The sequence below is a fragment of the Gobio gobio genome (genome assembly GCF_949357685.1).
Source record: "Gobio gobio genome assembly, chromosome: 2".
Classification (NCBI taxonomy): Eukaryota; Metazoa; Chordata; class Actinopteri; order Cypriniformes; family Gobionidae; genus Gobio; species Gobio gobio.
In genome coordinates, this window is record NC_137098.1 from 55172207 (window position 1) to 55194057 (window position 21851).

A 21851-nucleotide genomic window follows, 5' to 3' on the forward strand; every position below is an offset into this window, starting at 1 on the left:
TTTCAGTTTGCATCTTGATTTTGTGTTTTTTAGCGTTTTAATTTTGATGAGTTAGATTATTTTAATGTGTTAATAATATGATTCATTTTCAACACTTTAAGTCATCTGCCCCCCCCCCCCCCCTTTGGAAAGCTTGAAGACACCTAGCGGCCCCTGGCCTCCTGGTTGAGAAACCCTGGCTGTATACGCTGCATTGAAAATGACTCCATTTACTTGCATTATTCCAATTGTGCACAATTAAATTGTATATATTTTTTCAAAATGTAACTCCTCCTCTCCAACCATTTTCCATCCTGGTAAATAACTCTTATTTTCATGGTCAATTCTCAGTTATTAATATTGATCCCCAATCAACTATTATATGTATCCATCTGATGTAATCACTGTACTGCCATTTTTTTTGGGAAGTTTAAGATAGTTATTGGAAAATAAATAGGCATTTATTAGTAATTAGTTTTTACCAATTGACCTCAAATTGTCTCTGACATTGCTAGCAAGATTGGCACCATTCAGTGATGGACCATAAAATGTTGTAGTGACAATCTTTCTTCAGATTATTTATATGCATTTGTGCTCAACTTATAAGGATAGTCTACCCCAAAATAAAAATTGTCATTCCAAACCTGTTTACATTTCTTTTTAATTTTTACTAATATTGTTTGAACCCCAAAATATCTTCTTTTTTTACTTTTATTGTGTTGACAAAAACCTCTTCAACATATCTTTTGTGTTCCACAGAAAAAATGCATACAAGTCATACAAGTTTAGTACGACATGAGCATGTGTAAATTACCTTTTGGGTGTACTATGTCATTTTGGGTTTTTTTTTAAAAAAAGGAGATGTTTTAAGCAGGAAGGCAAATTCTAATTTGCTGGAGTATTTGCATTTTATTGCATCCGTGTGGTGTTTGACTCCTCCAGTGAAAGAAGTAATCTCATGAACCTGAGGTAAGCTGGTGATGGCAGGTCACTATTGACTGCACAGGAAAGCAGTAAAAGGATTTTAAAGTGCTTTGGGAGCTTGTTTGATGCAATAAATTAAACCTTTCTGTAACATTTACATGTGGAGTGTCTCTTTAAAGAGGCATGTGAGGTCAGAGGACATCCTCTTTAAACAGCCCTTACTGCCGACACAGACAGGTGAAAGCATGTACGTCACACTGTATTACCGAATATTTTCACTGGATGTGTTACATGGGTGCAGTCGCTTTCTTGAGCATACAGATTAACGTGCCCTGACACTGACGTCTTTGGTGTCAATTGTGGGATTGAGGGGATTTTAAAGGTATTATTTGTAATTGGCATGTTGGATAGAATGAAACTCGTGTCAGGCTTTGACTTTGTTACTTAGTATTCAGTAGTTATGTTCCAAAACTGAATGTGCTGCCTTGCTGTCCACTGCCTACATAGGCAGCATCCTAACTGAAATTTCGATTTGATTTGGAATTCAATAGATGGGCAATGCCTATCTGTGCATCATACAAATTGCCCTTCTCACGTGCATTGCATTGGAGAATCGCTATTTTAGGACTGAATGTCTATAATCATCATCTCTCACTTTATCCTTGTTGCACGTATGTAGATGGCTCACTTGGTTTTGGAACCGATCCAGTATCACGCATGATGTGAATAAAGTTTTAAAATCGTTTCCGAACTATTCGGCAGGGACTAAAACAAACGTCCCTGAATTTTAACCTTGCTAGCGTTGAACTGCTTTGGATTCTTCTCACAGTGCACTGGAGCTATAAAGTTTTTGTCTATGCGAGGACAGCTAATGAATTGGCTGAAAATTAGTTATGGATAAAGCTCAAGTTATTATCAGTAATGCTGGCTAATTAAAATGCCCTTTTCACCCATAGCCAGGAACACTGAACCACATCTGTGTGACATTCATTTACTGCAGCAGAGACAAAATGGCATGTGGATGAAGATGCATGAAGTCTTCTAATCCTGCACAGCTGGGAAGCCATGTTAAGAAGGATTTCGCAAGCAAATTAACACCAACTTGTTAACACTTTTTCTTTTCTTGTTGCTTGTAGTTTTCAGTGCATATTCTGAACTTTTGTTCTCATAGTAGCTCACGTCTTTTGCTATTTTCAAGATAGAGGATTGAGGTCCTGAGGTCAGTTTTGAATATGTCGCTCAAGTTCATAAAGTTTGAACTTCAGCTTACTCGGGGCACCTGCTGTTTTCCATATATTGTCATTACTGTCAATGCTCCTTGTCCAATTGCTTTTGCAATGGAATATATATAAATAATTGATATTAGGGCTGTCAAGCATGTCTGCCTTTACATGACCTGTAATGACATCCCATTCTTAATCCGTAGGGTTTAATATGGAGTTAGCCCACCCTTTCCAGCTATAACAGCTTCAACTCTTCTGGTAAGGCTTTCCACAAGGTTTAGGAGTGTGTTTATGGGAACTTTTGGCCATTCTTCTAGAAGCACATTTGTGAGGTCAGGCACTGATGTTGGACGACAAGGCCTGGCTCGCAGTCTCTGCTCTAATTAATTCCAAAGGTGTTCTACTGGGTTGAGGTCAGGACTCTGTGCAGGCCAGTCAAGTTGGAACAGGAAGAGGCCATCGCCATCACCGTTCTCTTGGCAACCGACAAACCCAGACTCGTCCATCGGCCAGACAGAGAAGCATGATTCGTCACTCCAGAAAACACGCCTCCACTGCTCTAGAGTCCAGTGGTGGCGTGCTTTACATACAAAGTTTGGAGGTCTGTAGCTATTGATTCTGCAGAAAGTTGGCAACTTCTGCGCACTGTGCGCCTCTTTGCGATCTTTACATTGCTGTTTTTCCCAATTGCTTCCACTTTATGCCACTAACAGTTGACGGTGGAATATTTAGTAGTGAGGAAATTTCACAAATGGACTCCTTGCACAGGTGGCAACCCATCACAGTACCACGCTTGAATTCACTGAGCTCCTGAGAGCGACCCATTCATTCCCAAATGTTTGTAGAGGCAGTCTGCATGTCTAGTGGCTTGATTTTTATACACCTGTGGCATTGGAAGTTATTGGAATATCTCACTTAAGCTGAATTTTCCTAACAAAACAAGAGCTGCATTAAAGCATTTAAAGGTGCTATACGCAAAACAACAAAATATAATTTGACCGACATCACTGACTTTAAATTAGATGGCACACCTGTGTCTGTGAAAGCCATACACTCTATAAACTTTTAAGGAAAAGTGACCACAGGTTGTGGTCAAATTCTTTGTCCAGCCAGTTAGAAGACTCAACATTACCAAATTAGATTTAAAGCAAAAAAGTATTTGAAAATCAAGTTAAAGTTGTACAAGTTAAAAGTCTTTTCCCCTATGGAGAAAATGAATGGAATTTTTACTTCCCGAACTCAACCTTTACTCTCTGTTCAGTCTAATTCAGTCTGGTGAAAGATACAGCTAACATTTCTTACAGTATCGTTACTGTTGCATTTTATTTCTAGCAGGAAGTACTTTGCTTGTCCAAACAAAAAGCGGAAACTCCTTTTCGATTAGTGCATTTCATGCCAAGAGTCCTCTAAAAAAAGTTGTTTACGAACAGTTTTTGTCAGAATGCAAGGCAACTTTTGTATAGCCATCAATAGGTTTTGCGCATTTCTATAGGATAACATTAGACGACTCCTGCAAGTAATCTCTGAAATAAACAGCACTTCTACTCCATTACACACATCAGTGCTCACTTGAATCATCATTTGCATATCCATAATTCATATGCATATGGATTACTTAAGAATTTGTAAGGCACAGACATGCATCTGTTTCCACTGAGAACCCAGCAGGGCATTCAGAGCGAGCGAGAAGAGGAGCCTTATTTTCGGGGTAAACCTTTTGGGTTGGCAACAGCATGCAGATTTCAGCCCAAAATCCATGTGCAAATGTTTGCTTTGGCGGAAGGATGGTTTCGCGAAACAGACTACTGTGTGTGCGCCATATGTCCTGTGCAGAGAATCACAGAGCTCTTTTTTTTTTCTTTTTTTTTCTCAGATAAACATATGCACACAAACACACATCTCTTTCCCACCCTCTCAGGTTTTTGTATTGTTTCAACTCGGGAAAACATGAGTGAATCACTTGCAAGTCTAGCTGTTTGTGCGCTTCGGCTATAAACACATAAATTTGCTTTTCGTTCCAGTTGTTCCATGGAATCGGACCCTGGTGCTTGTTTGGACAAGCCATTTCTCATTGCCTTAATTCAGGCTAAGGAAACACAGCATTTGCATTGACTTGTGTGTTTTCGCTTGTGTGCACATGCTTGTGTTTTCAGTAGTTTTCCACATAGGAAAAAAAAGGGGATGCTTGTGCTAGACGCAGCGTGTTTGTCCTGGCTCGAAGAGTTTCCCCTCTTTTCAGTGTTTGATTTCTGATCGATTTCTGTTTTCTCAGTGTGTGGAAATGGATTTGTTTTGGCAGATCCTTCAGGTATTATCACACCCTTGTTCTCGCTATCTCACCATTTAACGTTTGGATCTTTCCTGAAATGTGATTTTGATATCATGTATAAGAATAATTCCCTTTCCCTGCATGTTGGAAGCAAAGGTTTTTTTTCCCCTCATTTACACTACTTAAAGACTCTAAGTATAATGCTGAGGTTTTCATAATGTTTGTTTTAATGCAACTTTCCATTTATAATTACAGATTCCTTGGTACATCTGACATTTTGTTGTGTCTTAATGCATTATACTTTCTAAAGGGGTGTTCAATGAATAAAGTATTATAATGTGGTTACAATTATTAGCCCATAGAAGGCATTAAAGAGCACCTATCATGGAATTTTGAAATTTACCTTTCATGTAGTGTGTAACATAGATCTAAGTGAACAAAAACATCCTGTGATAGCTTGAAATATGACAGTGCACTGTATATATAGTTATTTTCTTTCAAAAGTAAGAGTCGACTCTGAGTCATTTTTAAGAATCGTTAGAAGACCGAAGCTTTTTCTCTGATTAGATGACGTCAACTTGTCAAGTTATTTGAATACGATACGCCCACTTATTGCGCTCCAAGACGCCAGTGAAAACTAGAAAACATCATGGCCACGAGACGCTGTGTTCTGAAGTGCGACTCAAAAGCAAACTTTTTTCATCTGCCCAAGGATGAGCATTTGAAGACTAAGTGGCTTGAAGACAAACCATACATCGTCGCGATTGAGTGTTTATTATTAGTCGTCAAATGTATGTTTCGCGATCTCCGGAAGCTTTTATTATGGACTTTTATTATGGCACATGGTATCTTCTTCGTCTGTCTGTACCATATATGGACTACATGTGCACAGAGCGCCCTCCGGCTGCCAGTATGAATTGAAAACAACACATAAGAGACTCAATCGCTCATGATTAGGCTATTTCTGCCCATTTTGAGGAAGTATTGAATAAAAAATACTCCTGTTTAGAAATTTGACACAGACATATGAGAATCTATCAATATGTCTCCTCATCTGCACACTTTTGAACTAAAAGCCCTGAGGGATGTTGATTTGTCGCGAGTCTTCGTGAGGAGTTTTTTTATGAATGAGATCAGCTGAGGCTCATATTACAATCAAACAGTACCGACGCGGTTTTCATATTCATAACTCCTGACACATATTAACAAATTACTGTCATTATAAGACTTTGATGGGCGTTCCGTTTCCGAGAATATCTGCACAGACTATACCAATCACAACTGACTGGGTCATCGGACCAATCACCGCAGATTAGCGTCACGTAAATGCGGGGTTTTGAAAAGTGAATCACTAAAGGAATCATTTGAGAATCGCTGTCAAAACAGGTAAAAATAAATGCATATTATAAGAAAACTAAAGTCTTTTTTGTCATTGCATGCATGCAAAACTGTTGTTGGGGACTTCTAAAACAATATTTGGAACATTTTAAATGCCATGATAGGTGCTCTTTAAGGTGCATTACAAGATATCAATTAATACATAATACTGCATTCTGTATTTTTATCCTGATATCCAGCTATGTTCCATTATTCTCCAAAAGATTTTCACCTGGGCCTTCAGAAAATTCAAGTTTCTTGTTTCCATGGTGAAGTTGTTGCTTAAAAGCCTGTTAACACTAAGGAAGATAACTATATTCTTTATAAAGATAACAGATATATTTCTAAAAAATCATACAGCACAGAGAAACTATATCGTTGGAATCGTTTTCACAACTATTTTACCCAGCTGATGAACGCTAAAAACATTGACAACCAATCAGAACCCACCCTGCTGTAAGGAGCTTGAGCATTTAAAGTGACAGACAAGCACAATCTTAGAAAAAACGTTATCTCAGAATGTCTGCTGTGGACGCTAATAGTTATATTTATAGTTCTCGTTCTTGGTGTGAACGGGACTTAACCTTGTGTTTTGGTCATTATGTTGCATTACTGATGATTGTTTGAGTTTTTCCAGCTTGACATCCTTCTGTTGAGTTTTGCGGTATGTGCTGTTTTTCTCTAAACATAACAGCTTGTACTTTTTCACCAGAATGTTCAACTTTTGTCCTCTCCGTTTGCACAGCACTGCTGCAGTGGTGTTGTTACATGTCTTGGTGGTCTTCTTCTGTCCAAGTTGTAAGATTGACCGCAGTATGTTGTTCTTGTCTTCTGTAACCTGTGAGCAACTTCCTGTGCAGTGTTTTTCTTGGGTCTTGGTAGATCAGTGAATTATCAAGAGATAAGAGATCCTGCAGGTCTTTTGAGAGATGCCTGAACACACTCTCTCTGATCCTCAAACATAAATGAAACGTATGACTAGAAGATACTCTAGTGGGACACCAGTCTCAGCTGTCATCCAAGGATGTTTGTAACTTCTCTGAAGACTCCATGACATGCCCTTGCATTCATCTTTATAGGACAGTTACTTAGTGAGTAGCAAGTGTGCTGACTTCCTGCTAACGTTTTTGAACTTTTATTTTTTAGTTCTAAATGTATAGTTCCATTTTTAGAAAGTTCTTGTCCAGAGATTGTCAATTTTTTTACATTTTATTTGATTGAAATCGTAATAAAATAGTGCTGTGAGCATGCACGATTTCTAAACTGCCCCCTCAAGGTGCAATCTGAATGCAGCGCACCTAAATCTAGTGCAAGAACCAAACCGAGCGGGTTTATCGTACTGATATATGTATGAGATCTCTGAAATGGGGAAGATGAATTCAGGGCAGGATAAGAACTTGGCCAAAGAAATCAACACCCACGGTTTGGGAATATTTTGCTTACAGGAGAGATGATGTTTCATAGAGCCAAGTAATTAGCAAGAACTGTCAAACTATTGTTGCGGCACAACATTCACAGAGGCGTTTTTGAAGATGTTGAACTTTTATCTTAAGTGCTGCGTAGAAAATCCGTATCCAGCATGAGATGCTGCTAAAGACACAAGTGCAACTGTTAAAGTCCGTCTAGCGCATGTTTACATAGAAAAACAATGGCACACTCAGAACCAGAGGCCGGATTCATGAATGTCTTAAGAAAGAGGTTAAGAAAATTCTTAAGATAAATTCTAAGTAGTTCATAAGTGCAATGTTTGCAAAATTCTCAAATATTTTTGAAAATTAAAGGTGTCATTTAGTCTTATTTGATTGAATGCTGGGTATTGCTGAAGACTCGCTGAATGAAAAGCACCCCAAAGCCGGACTTTTTGCACTACCTGCAGATATAAGCGCGCAGACCATTTTCGTCGCAACTGGCTTGACTGGAATTAATCACTCAGCGTCGGGTTTTTAATGCGCCGGGTCAAGCTAAAATCATTATTTTTAAAGAGCCTGTCTGAAGATGCAGTGGTCTATCCCATTTATTTGCATTCCGTCTTCTGTTTCTGTGCTCTCTCTCTAGAGTGAATGCTTCCTGTATCTGTGCGTGTAGTTCTAGCTTGAGTGAGCACATCATATACGTGCAAATGATTGATCGGTGTGTCAGTACTACTACTCGTCCACATTCATGGTTGTACTAGTAGTAATATGTATTAACACTATCAAGCTACACAAGTTGTAATGCTTAATATTTGAAACAACCCAATGCATTCATTAAACATATTACAATTGGGTATTTAAGAGGTTGGAGTTTATAATGATTTTGGAACTTCTTTTCAGGAATACAAATACTTAAAATTTTATCTTAAACAAGCTTAAGAAAATAAGAAGAAATTGGCTGTTATGAAGAATTTTATTAAGAATGTTTCATTAATCTGGCCCCAGGTGAACAAAAATTGGTAACATGGGCATTTGCGAACTGGTTTGTTCCCTCATGGCTATGGAAGATTGTGGTAATTATTTATTTTCTTATTTTATCTTTTATGGTTTACCTCAATGGCACAATATATAAGATTATTGACTAAAATATCCAAACACCTCTAGAAACAATGTTATATATGTTGTTGACTTGTGTACTTGCATTATCCCAAATGTTTCCAAGAATGTTTAAATCCAGAGAAATAAGCAGTTCTTGATTTACTGCGAGTACCATGTTTTACCATGCCTAATATCGATCTAGCTTACTGCAGTGTGCAACAAGTGTCTCATAGTTGCTGCTGAGCGAACGCAGAGAGTAACATTTATAACAACTTTCAACACACTCAAATAATGTTTCTAATAAGATAAAACAATGCTGCGTTACCCCACATACACATGACCAGAAGAAGTGGAAACGGCCGTCTGAGGTATAATAAAAGCTCTGTGAAATCAAGGCATACAATCAGAGTTATATTAAAGCCCTGGCTAATCCAAGCTATATAATAGCAGTAATTGTTGCTCTGTTTTTGAAGTCCATAAAAAATGCATCTGTCCATCAAATAACATGCTCTACACGGCTCTAGGGGGTCAATAAAGGCCTTCTGAAGTGAATCAGTGCTTTTGTGTAAGGAAAACATCCATATTTATAGCTTCATAAAGTAAAGTTCCGGCTGATCGCCTTCCGTGGAAAAAGTGTTGAAAGTGCCTCTGCAGTTCAAAATGCTTATGCTACGTCTGACGAGCGTAACTGGTAGCGCAAGCATTTTGAACTGCAGAGGCACTTTCAACACTTTTTCCACGGAAGGCGAATGTCATATACACTTAGGATGACTTGAGGGTTAGTAAATCATGGGCTGATTTTCATTTTTGGGTGAACTATCCCTTTAAATGTTTATCAGCAATGCGTATATAAACAAGTCCAGTTTGTTCAAAACGGTTCACAAACACATTTTCCCAAATGTAAGCTGACTCACGATGTGGACTGTTCTTGATGGAGATGAATTACCTCGTTGATGTGTTTTCTCTCTGCTCTCATCTCATCTCCAGAAACTTGATTTTCAAGCCGGAATTTCACACTGTCTATCAGCTCGGTCACATGGGTGGTGGTTTATTTACAGGAGCGGTTTCTGCCTCTTTTCACCCTGTAATATCTGTCTGTGTGGGAGACCGAGATGGAGACCTCATGTTCTGTTACCTGATAAAATCTCGCCAAAGCTCTCGCTGGGGTAGTCTAGTTCAGAGGCTTGTGTAGCCAGCGGTCTCCACGGTACACTTTGTACCACTGTGTGTGGATGCATGACTTGCAACTCACGGCTGCTTTGTTTCTCTACCTTGTCTCACCCGGCCCTGGGCAAGCCTATGGTAAATTTGATCTGAGGTCAGACATCAAACACATTTTCTTTCTGTCGGTGACCCCGGTGCACACCTCACAGCCACGGCTGCTGATCAGGTGTCAGGCCCTACTGCAAAACAGGCCAGGAAAGTTAGAGAACAAAACCCTAAAGTGTGTTTTTCCTTTCTCCATCCAAGCCTTGACTTCTCGCTCACCGCCTATAGCATTTCATTTGAGCACATCTTAAAGTGTCAAATAAAGCTAACATCCTGTGTTCACAGGCTCAGGGACTCGTTTAGTTGTTTTGCGGCGTCTGAATCCATGCTTTAGGTTTATTTCTTGTTTCTATTTTTAATGATCTCTCCTCTGTTCTTGGCCTAGCATGCCATTGTTGTCCAATTGGATTGTCTAATATGCCTTGATGGAAATTTATTTAGCCACAAATGATGTAGTTGCTATAGACACGTGTGATTCAAAGTAAACCGCACCAGCTGTTTGTGTTGTGACGTAATTTCTGCTGAGTTCACCCACATAGATGAGTGGATGCCAGACTTGTACCACGCTTGGAAGTGTTGATGTGAAACGTGATGATTTACAGCTGTTTTTTCTTTCTTTTTCCTTCTGAAGGTATGGAGTGACCCCAGAAAACATCATCCTGTACGGTCAGAGTATAGGGACGGTGCCGACAGTAGACTTGGCGTCCCGGTACGAGTGCGCAGCAGTGATCCTTCACTCTCCCCTCATGTCCGGCTTGCGTGTGGCCTTCCCTGACACCCGCAAAACGTACTGCTTTGATGCCTTCCCAAGGTAAGATACAAGGCACGTTGGAGTTTTTACCTCTTTTGCTCCTCGCTTTACACATGAGCGTTAAGCTCAACTTCCACAGGAATGAACTGAAAACGCTCACTTTGCTCCGCACCAGTGGACACGCACTGTTATGAATGCCCGTGTGGCTGTGTGCATTTCACTGTCAAATTGGCAGCAATTTGACGGTGGCAACTGCTTGAATGGGGTGTTCATTATTCTTAATGAAAAACACCACTGACCATTTGTAGGTTCCCTATTAGCATTAGGTTTGGATCAAAGATATTGCCTAATAGACGCTTTTACATTTCACTTTGAAACCAAGACTTCCGCCATCTTGTCAGTTAGCTAGTGAGTCGTTCAGCTCACTACATTGAGCAGACACATTCTTTTTTTTGTTTGTTTTTTGTTTTAGTGTCTGTTCTCTAACTGAACTAAATGATTTTTATTAATATAAAAAATCCAAACGATGGGGACGGTGCCGCGTTGGGGAAGTGAAGTAACCGGTGTTGCGGCTGAACACTGTGTAACAAACTATCGCAGCAAGTCTAATAGGTTCCATTTTATTAGTTAACCTTAGTTAACTACTTTACTTAACATTAACTATCAATGAAACCTACTTCTGAATCATTTAGTCATCTTGCATAATGTAAATTAGGTTAATGTTAAAGTTGGATCTGTTTATATTATGTAATGGACCTGAGCTAACATGAATTAACAATGCAGTTTTTTATTTTTGTTAACAAACATTAACCAAGATGAATATAATGTACAAATGTATTGCTCATCTTTACTTAAGTTAATTAAGTCCATTAGCCGAGACCTTATTGTAAGTAACACATTTTGAATGTTGCAAGAGAATTCCATTTCAAATCATTGCTGTACTTTTGAACTTTCTATTCAAGGATACTGAATAAATGTATTTTGTTTTCCACAAAAATATTAAGCAACACAACTGTTTTCAACATTGATGATAAAATGTTTCTTGAGCAGAAAATCATCATCAGAATGATTTCTGAAGGATCATGTGACACTGAAGACTGGGATAATGATGCTGAACATCGCAGGAATAAATTCTTTTTAAAATTCAAATAGAAGTGTTATTTTAAATTGTAATGTTTTTACTTTTATTTTTGATTAAATAAACTCAGCCTTGATGAGCATAAGACTTTCAAAAACTCGACCTAGACCTCTTTTGAACGGTAGTGTACTTAAACTTTTTTGTTTGAAATATGCTTTAGATGATCCATGAATGGACTTGGGGCGGTATGTTGGCATCTATGATTAAACCAGTAACTGGTAACAGCCTGAAGCTGTGCATACACAGTACATCCGTACCCACACAGATGGTATCTGGAGCATCAGGAAGCTGAGGATGGCCTCATCACTCATATAGGAATCTGAACGAAACGTTTTGAATCGGAGTCAGCACGGCAAACTTTCCTTGACACAGAGATCCACTGTTACATCCTCTGAACCAGCTTTCATGCCATCTTCTCTCAAGCTTTGTTCCCTTACTTCCTCTTTTCCATTTGTACAGTTTAGTTTTGTTTCTACACTCTTTTAGAACTTCTATGAGAGTTTTTATAACTCTGTAAGTGGCTTACATTTCTACCACACTGAGCTAGAAAGTGCTAAAAGTTTCCATTTTTCCTTCCTTTCAGCAGTTCAATTGATAGCTTTCAAGTGTCTCTCAGCTGTAGCTGTGTTCTTCTTTTCTTAAACGTGAAAGTGGTTGCAGGTGCTGAGTTATGAAATGAACTGGCTGCCAGCTATTTGAGATTTTTCATTTATTAAAAAAAGATTAAATTTAAGATTTAAATTCCATTACATTTATCAAAGTTACAATAAAGACTTTTAAATTGTTAAAAAATATACATTTCAAATAAATGCTGTTATATTCAACTTTCTATTTATCAAAGAATCCAAAAAACAAAAAAATACATCACTGTTTCAAAAAAATATTATTTATAACTGTTTTCAACATTGATAAGAGATTTTTCTTGAGCAGAAAATCCGCATAGATTTCTGAATGATCATGTGACACTGAAGACTGAAATGTATTCAAATATTATAAATTCTTGTAATTCACAATATTACTTTTTTGTACTTTGGATCAAATATTCTGCATTGGTCAGCTTAAGCAGTGTTGGTGAAAGTTACTTTGAAAAGTAATGCATTATAATATTGGGTTACTCCCTTAAAAACTAATAAGTAACTTAACTGATTGCGTTACTCTGTTCCTTTTTAAGAAAAGTAATGTTGCGTTACTTTAGCGTTACTTTTTCTCACCTGGGCTGGGCTTGTTTTTTTTTTTTTTTTTTTTTTTTTTGGGCAAATGCAAAGCCCATTTCACATCAACTGAACTAATAAGGCTAAAGATGTACAGTAGAGGGCGCAGTTCAAACAAACCTTTCAGCTGTGCTCCCATTCTGTTTTGCAGAAGGTTAACACTTCACCAATAAAAACAAAAATCTAAAGTAATTTTTACTCATGGTTTAATTGAATCATCGAAGGCCAGCAGCAAGTACATTGGTCAATAAAGCGAGATTAAATGCAAAAAAAAAAAAAAATTTTTTACATTTAACTATTGGAGGTTTGCGTAGTATTCTGATTTTGCATTTCACTGATTTTATTCATTTTAAGGAATACAAAATCTTTTTGTTTGCGAGTGAGATTAGTAAATGCAATCTCGCATTTAGTCTAGAACTACAATAACCGTCATGTTCACACACAACGCCTCTGCACTTGCTCCTGATTTCACTCAACATGGGGACAAGAGAGCTGTTTTGTTGTAAATTTAAAAGTAATGTTACTTTTACTAGTTACTTGAAAAAAGTAATCTGATTATGTAACTCAACTAACTTTTAATGCGTTACGGCAACACTGAGAATAAGAGACTTTCAAAAATCTTACCGACCCCAAGCTTCTGAACTCTGGTGTTTTCTGTCATTTGTCATCATGATGTGGATCAAGGAATATAACACTACAGCATAAGAGAGAAAGAAATGAATGGCTGAATTGAATTGTGTTGCTATTCTAAGATCTGAGTGAGGGAACTTAATTGCAGACCTGTCATATTAGGCATGGCATTAAACACTCATACGTGACTTATACAGTATAAGTGCACAAATTCTCTCACACAGAGTTTGAATTTTATTCAGCAAGGAGATCAACTTTTGTCCCGTGTTGTCAAATGGAAATCTCCCGCTAAGGCCTCTCAAACCCGAGAACTGCAGGATGTCTACTCTGACAGAAGGTGTTTTTGCTTGTGCATGTTGTTGTGAACTTCTATATGTATATTTTCTCTTAACAGCCACCCTTGTAACCGGTCACAAACCCTTGAACAACAGTGTGAAACTCCATTTTCTCTTGTACTGTAATATTACACCGCTTGAGACATGTTAGATTACACAGATTATCTTCAAGTACTCCTGGTAAAATCAAAGCAGTTCTTTTGAAACCCCCAGTGATAGTTGACACCATTGACTGTTTCTGTGAGCGCGCATCTCTTTTCCCTGAAAGTGTCAGGCGGCGCATGCGTTGTTTCCGATTCTCATTCCCTTCATCTCGGGCTGTACCTACTGTGTCTGGCTGCTGAGATAAAGCTGGTGAAAAACAGCCGATGCGTGTACAGCTCACCTGTGCAGCGGAGGACACCTATCTTTATTCCGCACTCACTTATATCAGTCATGATATACCCTCATCATGACCCGCCATGCAACTTGGCACGTATACCCTTTCTCTTCAGCTTCCTGCATGTTCTAGTTTATTATAATGTCTATTTATGGCAGTCAGATTCTCCTGCTGCAGTATTCATAGGTAGCTTCATGTTTCATGCAGCTGAAACATTCATATTCAGACAATTAAAAATATCAAAATCATGATAGCAGGTGGTTGCCGCACAAGCAGCAAGCGTCGTTACATGTCGCGAGACATTTTTATGGTGACTTCCTGCTTTTTTTTTTTTTTTTACTAAATGTTTCAGCAGGGACTTTGTCAGGTGGAGACAAACCACAAGTCGATGAGAGAAATTGTCAATCTCAATATGTTGTAAAGGAAGTAGGAAAGAACTGTAGCACAGGTAGTCTCTAATTTCAGGCACTTCATCGTCCGAGTGCGTTAACTGGACCAAGCAGAATGTTTTTGTAGCTTAATTTTTTTTTTTTTTATTGCTAAAACTGAAACCCAGCAATGTGACCTATTGGGCCGGGAAAAAAACTTTTAAATTATATTTTGATTAGAATAACTATCCGTTTTCTTGATACACATATATAAGTGAGCACACCAAACTTTTCAATGCATGTTCACATTGATTTGAAAAAGTTAGTGTCAGTAACACTTTTTTTCAATACTTGGACAGAAGTCTCATGAAGGCTGAATTTACTTAATATTTCACAATATTACTGTTTTTACTGGATTTTTGATTTATTAGTTTAAAATAATTTACTTTTTGAATGCATTTAAAATATATTTTATTCCTGTGACGCAAAGTAGAATTTTCAGTATTGTTACTTGTTACATGATCCTTCAGAAATTGCACATACTTTTTTGTAACATTACAAATGTCTTTACTGCCATTTTTGCTGAATAAAAGTATTTTCAGAAAGAAAAATCTTACTGACTACAAATCATGTTCCTGGATCAATAATTAAAAAGCTCAACTTATATTAAAATGTGTAGTTTTATTGACTTTATTGCCTTTTTTTATTCACATTCTAATGGTGCAAAAAAAAAAAAACGCAAAGTGTGCCTGAAAATAACTATCGAATTGTAGGACAAACAAATCTGCATCTGAATTACAACATATTGTGCGTGCACATTTAGGAAAAGCAAATGTAAACTGAATTTGCAATCAGTGAGATTGAGTGCTCGTTGTCCATCTTGATTTCTCAGCGTGCATTTTAGAACACATCAGAGCAGGCGTGCCCTTCACATCATCAGTTGTAAATATGAGCTCTTTCCGACGAGATCGTCATCAGCTGCATTTACAGTTAAATATGATTAAACTGACGGATAAAGGGCAACATGCACATGATTCCGAAGACATGAATATTAATATTTTTTGCCCCTTTTTTTCAGGTGAAAGGCTTCAATGCATGCCAAGTGAACTGACTTGCCTTAAAAAGACGTTTTTTTTTTGTTGTCATTAGCTTTAGTCTCAGAATTCTACCTATCGGCTAAGATCAAGTTTCGCCCTTAAGAGCCATCACAAAAGGTCTGTGGGTAACACCTCTAAGGAGCTCACATGACTGCTCATTTGGATGTTGACCCGATACTCATGGGTTTATTCTTCAAGGCCTTTTTGAGATGTTGGCGGAGGTCAAAGGTCTTCAATCCGTGTTTAAACTCAGCAAGTGACTGTTCATGAAAGATTTTCTTGATCTCTTTCTGCAGTACTTGAAGGGACGAAGGAACAGAAGGAGGTCAAAAATAATAAAACGTCCGAGTCATTCTTTATAAGTCAAGCCTCGGTTAAGCTGGGTCTGAATCGGAAAGCAGAATGTGGATTTCTGGATTAAACACGATTAGACGGTAGCGACCAGTCTGAAACGTCTCTTAATCGCTGATCCTGTTTTATCCAACCTCATATTTAAATCCTAATTAAATTGCGACAAGATCAAATTGCTAGATTAAGGGCTGTAATGGGAAGATTATAGCCGTAGCTCTCAGACAGAATGTTGTTGAGGCTTAAAAAACGTGTCGACAAAACGGGAATGACGGGAACCTCCTCTGTCTCGTTGGCTCACTCTCTACTCCAGTCTGGGTGAAATTAGCGATGGCCGGGCATGCGCTTCATTGTAATCAAAGTGATTCTCTCTCAAAGGCAGATGCTCTTTTTCTCGCTCTCTTTTGGGTGATGAATGGGAGGTTGAGAGGCCTGATTCTCTCCTATCCCGTCAGCACTGTCAGCGTTTCATAATGAGAGGCTACAGTTGTGTGAGATTGAACCGTCTCAGTGTTCTAATAGCTCGCCAGCCGGCCCCGTCAAAGACCTGTAATGAACACGAAGCCAGCTGACGGGAGGTGTTAATGAGCTAGCTGTCTTGACGCCGGCTTGCAATTTGTCAAAAGCATTATGGTTTAACACGTTGTCTGTTTCCCTTAATAAAATGTGAAATCTTGGAGTAGTTTCAAAATATGCAGATTCAAAATTCAGACGTGTTTAAAAAAAAAAAAAAAACTTTTAAGATGCAGAGTTGAGTTATGAGGACCGAGTGAAGGTGATTTAGGTGTGATAAAGTAAATAGTTTTTGCTTTAGATTGACTTTTACAGAAGTCAGGTAAGGGTAGTGATAGTGCTAAAAGTCTGAGGCTTAATTTGGCACCGTAAACTTGACTCATGCGCAACCTTGTTTTTTTTTTTTTTTCATAGAGCACCAAAGGAGAATGTGAATAATCTTCATGCAGCTCTTTCCATACAATAACAGTTCATAATGACCACATCTGCTGCAAGCACCAACAAATCTACATAAGCACCTTAAAATGTTTTTTGCAGTCAAGTCATATGATACAAAATGTACAACATGTTCCTGGATCAACTTCTACCTGGATCAACATTCCAATAAACCAATCAGATTTGAGGGACAAGTTTACAGTTTGTCAAGTTTAGGCTTACAACCAGGGTTAGGTGCTTCTACATCAGTGTTATCCACCTATCAACAGATGACTTTCTGCACTAGTTATCGCATTGCATTATTGAACTTTACTCAACTTTGTCCAAAAGTTGCTAATGCTCAGTGGAAATTAGGGGTGTAACGGTAACGGTGTAACTTTTCGAGTTCCGAACCGAATGCAATCTTTAACAGTAGGCTTGTTTTACGCACGGAACATACTTCAATCTGTGTTCCCACACGAACATATTAAGCATTCTGTCCATATTATAACGGAATTCAAACCATAAATGCTGGTTTGAAGCTCTTTAATGTGACGACACGGCAGCGCGGCACGCGATCATCTCTTCCTAGTCAAAGAATAAAGATGAATAACATCTTAAGGTATGTTGAGGATACATTAACTTGTATCATATGTCGTGTAATCGCTCAATCAGTGTTTCAACAGCAGAAAGACGTATATAAAACAGCTTGTAAACAATATCATGTAGTATTTACCTCAGGCAGTCATCTACAGCTGGTTAGTTCACTAGAGAAATGAACTACTTTGCTAAATATATGCACTATATTAGCCTATATAAATTCATTATATTCTACTTAGCCTACCTTCTACTTAATGTATGTTTAAATAAATCTGTCATGAAAATGACAGCCACTAAATTATAATTATATTTCAACAACGAATTGGAGTAAAACCACAATTGTATAATTAGGGGCCAAGCACCGAAGGTGCGGGCACCTATTGAAATCGTTAGATTTCTTCTTATTATTATTCCGCCATTGAAGTCTATGGCAGCCCATAGAACCGCTTACGGGAAAGTCGTGAAATTTGGCACATTGATAGAGGACAGGCCCAGCATTAAACACACCAATTTTGGAATCTCTAAATCAATCCCTCTAGCGCCACCACCTGTCCAAAGTTTGACTCATATTTGTGCTAATAACTTTTGAACCATAAGGGCTAGAAACAAAATTCTTCCTCTGATTCCTTGGCTCAAACCAATTCGATTGCACCCTATGACGTCATTTTCCGTCATAATAATTTTCCCGCCATTTTTAATTAACCGAAAAACCTACTTTTGCGAACTCCTCCTAGGCCGTTGCTCCAATTTGCACGAAAATTGAACCAGATCATCTTCAGACTCAGCTGACAAAACCGTATTAGACTCGAGATGATTAGTCAAACTATTATTGAATAACGCTCAAATGAAATCGACAAAGTGCCCACAAAAATGAAAGTCAGGCTTTATCTCCGCAACGCTTTAGCATATTCTAACCAAACGTGGTGTGTGTTATGCCAACCATGACCTGAGGCTGCCTGCAGCCTTTCGGCGCAGTGCCACCTAGTGGTCCAGAGATACAAAAATTTGATATTTTTGATTATAACTTAAGAACACTTTAGCCAAATATCACAAAACTGGTCTCTTTAGAGTCGGGGCATCACGCCGAGCCATGCCATACCCAATTTTCCCATATCAACCATTTTGGGCGTCGGCCATTTTGAATTTTGTCACAAAGTGCTATGTTTTACAAACGCATTGGCGTATCGCTACGAAACTCGGTGTGTGTCTTCATCACCAAGCCCTGAAAGTACTCAAAAAGGTTCAAGGCAGCGCCACCTTGTGGACAAAAGTTATAGTGAATTTTCCAATAATGCTAATAACTTTTGATTAAATTTGACTATTGTCATAAAAATTGTTTCAATATATTCCTTGGGTCATGCCAAGAACATAGATCCCATTTTTGCCATATTTGGCCAAACATTCTGTTCGCCATTTTGATTTCCTTCAGAAACCTACTTTTTCGAACTCCTCCTACACTATTTGACTGATTTTCACCAAACTCGAATCGTAACATCTTCAGACCATGACAGCAAAAAGTTGTTAATTTCATGTCAACAGACAAAACCGTTTTCATATACTGCAGCGACAAAGTTGAGCCATGATGCCAAAATGACTCTTGAGGCTGTATCTCTGCTATGCCTTGACATACTGACACCAAACTTTGCCTTTGTCATCTCACTCTGACCACACCACATCAATTTCGTTACTGCGCCACCTATTGGTCAAAAGTGACAAACCGTTAAATCATATTATTAGTGAGTGTATATGTGATTTCAGCCATTTTTGTCTAAAATCATCTTAAAATGCCTTTATTCGCTCATTGTTGCAGTTGGTCTAACCCTCCCAGCCATGTTGGCATGTCTTGTCTTGTTCTTTGCGCTTGGCCCCGTTAATGGCTGCTCGCAGCTATATTTAGATTTATAATTTAATGCAAAAAAAAATGCCTTGTGAGGTTTACATGTTTGCATACAATGTTTTATTTGAGTGTTGATTATCTAAAAATAAATTAGCAACTGAATTTAGGCTAGTAGTTTGGACTCCGTTGTTAACCTTTTAATATTATAGTAATGTGCAAGTAAGGGCTCCCTATATAGTTTACAGCATTATCTTTAAGAAACTTTTGGTTATAATTGATTTCATTTAAGGACAGAAACAATTTGTTCAGTAAACCACTGTTGAATAAAAATAAATAAAAAGCAATTTTATATTTAGTTTTCTCTCCTGCTGTACCGAACCGTGACTTCAAAACCGAGGTACGTACCGAACCATCAGTTTTGTGTATCGTTACACCCCTAGTGGAAATCGCCCGCTCTCGCTGAAAATGACCTCTGGTCTCTTCAAGACGCTGACTTACAACCAGGGTTAGGTCCTTCTACATCTGTGTTATTTACCTATCATTTCCCTCTGATTTTAGGGATAAGTTATGGGTAGAATTAGTTTTAGAGGTGTGGATCCAGGAACATGTCTGCCTTGCCAAAATCACATGAAAGATTTTTTTTATTTTAATTATTAGACCAACACTGTCATTATTCACAAAAAAATCAATTTCTGTTCCTCATGCAAAGCTTTCGTATGGCTTCAGAAGAATTTAAAAACTGTGCATTCACAAATCTAAAAACTTTCATGCTGCATTTTTTGTCCTTTGTCCTCCTTGAGCTTGACATTTGTGGTCATGAGGGCTGCGCGATGTGGGGGGAAATATAATAGCAAATTTGCATTAAAAAAAAAAGTATTAAAAAAAAAAAAGCTCCATGATTGCAGTGCTTGTTTGTAGGGCAACAGATTTTGGCTATATCTAATAATAATAAAATACTACTTACTAAATAAAAAAAGCCTTTGGTTTGACTTAAACAACTAATAATGTGTTGCTAATGTTACACAAACCATGTTCCCATTTGCTGCCTCACAGTCGGGCAGCTGACTTCAAAATATTAGCATCCTTAGAAACATGTTAGTGTAATTTAGAACGGCAGTGGAGAGACAATCGTTCATCATAGCATCGTAATATATATCATTCACACCTTGTATCGCTTAACAAATTGTTGTTGAGACTTGTCTTAACAACTTTAGATTTTTAAGGAGAAAATAATCAGCAATGGTGTTGACTTAAAACATAATAATAACACCACATAGACACATTAACAAAATTAAAAACTTGATTTTAACCACAAGGTCTTTTAAAGAAATGGTGAATTTGGGGGTCGATCGGGTTTCATAATTAATTTGGACACCATCTGTTATTTGAATATCATAGTGCAGTACAGATGTTCCTCAACTGCCTTGCAGCGCAACAGCTGTTTCCCCCCCCCCCACACAACCCCTTATGCCAACTCAACCAGTGGTGAGAGACATGCAACAGAAGCCACTCTGCCATGTACCTGGCTGAAGGTACAAACAAAACACCTTGAACAATCCTCAGATTACAAGTCTGGAAGCAAATCCGTGATCTCAATTCTGCAAACCACCACTGCCAAGTCCAGGATTTCTCTTCCAGTTACTGATTCCAGATCCAGTGGACTCTTGGATCTTAGGAGAGGGAGTGTATGCTTGTGGATGTGTTGGTTGGTGGATGCTCGCAAAGCCTGTGAATGGACAGTCAGGCTGAATGAAAGTTTAATAACTCGCCTGTCTCTGTAGATTTGCTGGCTGCAGTGTGGCATGGTTTGAATATTAAAATACGGTGAGGGAGAGCCAGTGAGGGTTGACTCCTAGAGTCAAGGTCTCTTAGAGACCGACAAAGGGTAAAGACGAACAGAGAGATGCTGTGAGTGATGGAGTGTCATCTTGAATTGGTGCTTGTGGTATTGCTTTTATTCTTTATTCTTTATTCAGATCCCCATTAGCTTTCACAAAGTGGTTGCTAATCTTCCTGGGGACCATACAGCCGTACAAGACAAAAAAAACATACAAATAAAATTAAAATAAAACCAAAAATACAATTGCACTAATCAAATCATCAAACTATACATCTTGGCAGTATAGCAGCACATCAAAGATACAGCATACATCTACATATAAGCATATCTTTTCATAGTCTTCTGAATACATATGTGCTTTTACTCTTTTGTATGTTTATTGGAACCATATACCAATTAACAGAACCTCGATAAAGCAGTTTTTTCATGAAATTTGTGTGGGGACAAGCTAAAGAAAGTTGAACCTAACTCATGGTTCTATAGCCATGTCTAAAACCCTCATATACAAGTTTTTAGAGAAGAAACCGGGTGTGTGATACTTGATTACCTTATAGAAATATACCAGCAGTTGTTAATGTAGTATCCAACACTAACAGCCATGATAATTTTCTATGCATAGCAATAACATCGGCCTGAAATGGATGATTAAGCACTTACCTAGCTGCTCTGTTCTGAGCCATCTGAAGGGGGTTTTTTTTAACGTTTTTCTCAGATGCGCTTGACCATATCATTGGGCAGTACTCAAGATGTGATGAAACTAACGATTGCACCGCATCTTTTAAAACTAGAGATGGAATAGAAACGGAACATTTCCTGGCCACAGCAATAATGTGGGTCAT

At 38.1% G+C, this 21851-nt stretch overlaps 1 protein-coding gene across 1 annotated transcript in view; it reads left to right on the forward strand.

Annotated features, from left to right (window-relative positions):
- The window catches only part of abhd17c (abhydrolase domain containing 17C, depalmitoylase), a 56597-nt gene that overhangs the window by 24005 nt on the left and 10741 nt on the right, over window positions 1-21851 (forward strand). Inside the window, exon 2 of the mRNA XM_079811100.1 lies at window positions 10183-10362. Within this exon, the coding sequence (XP_079667226.1) occupies window positions 10183-10362 (180 nt within the window). The remainder of the gene's footprint in view (window positions 1-10182; window positions 10363-21851) is intronic.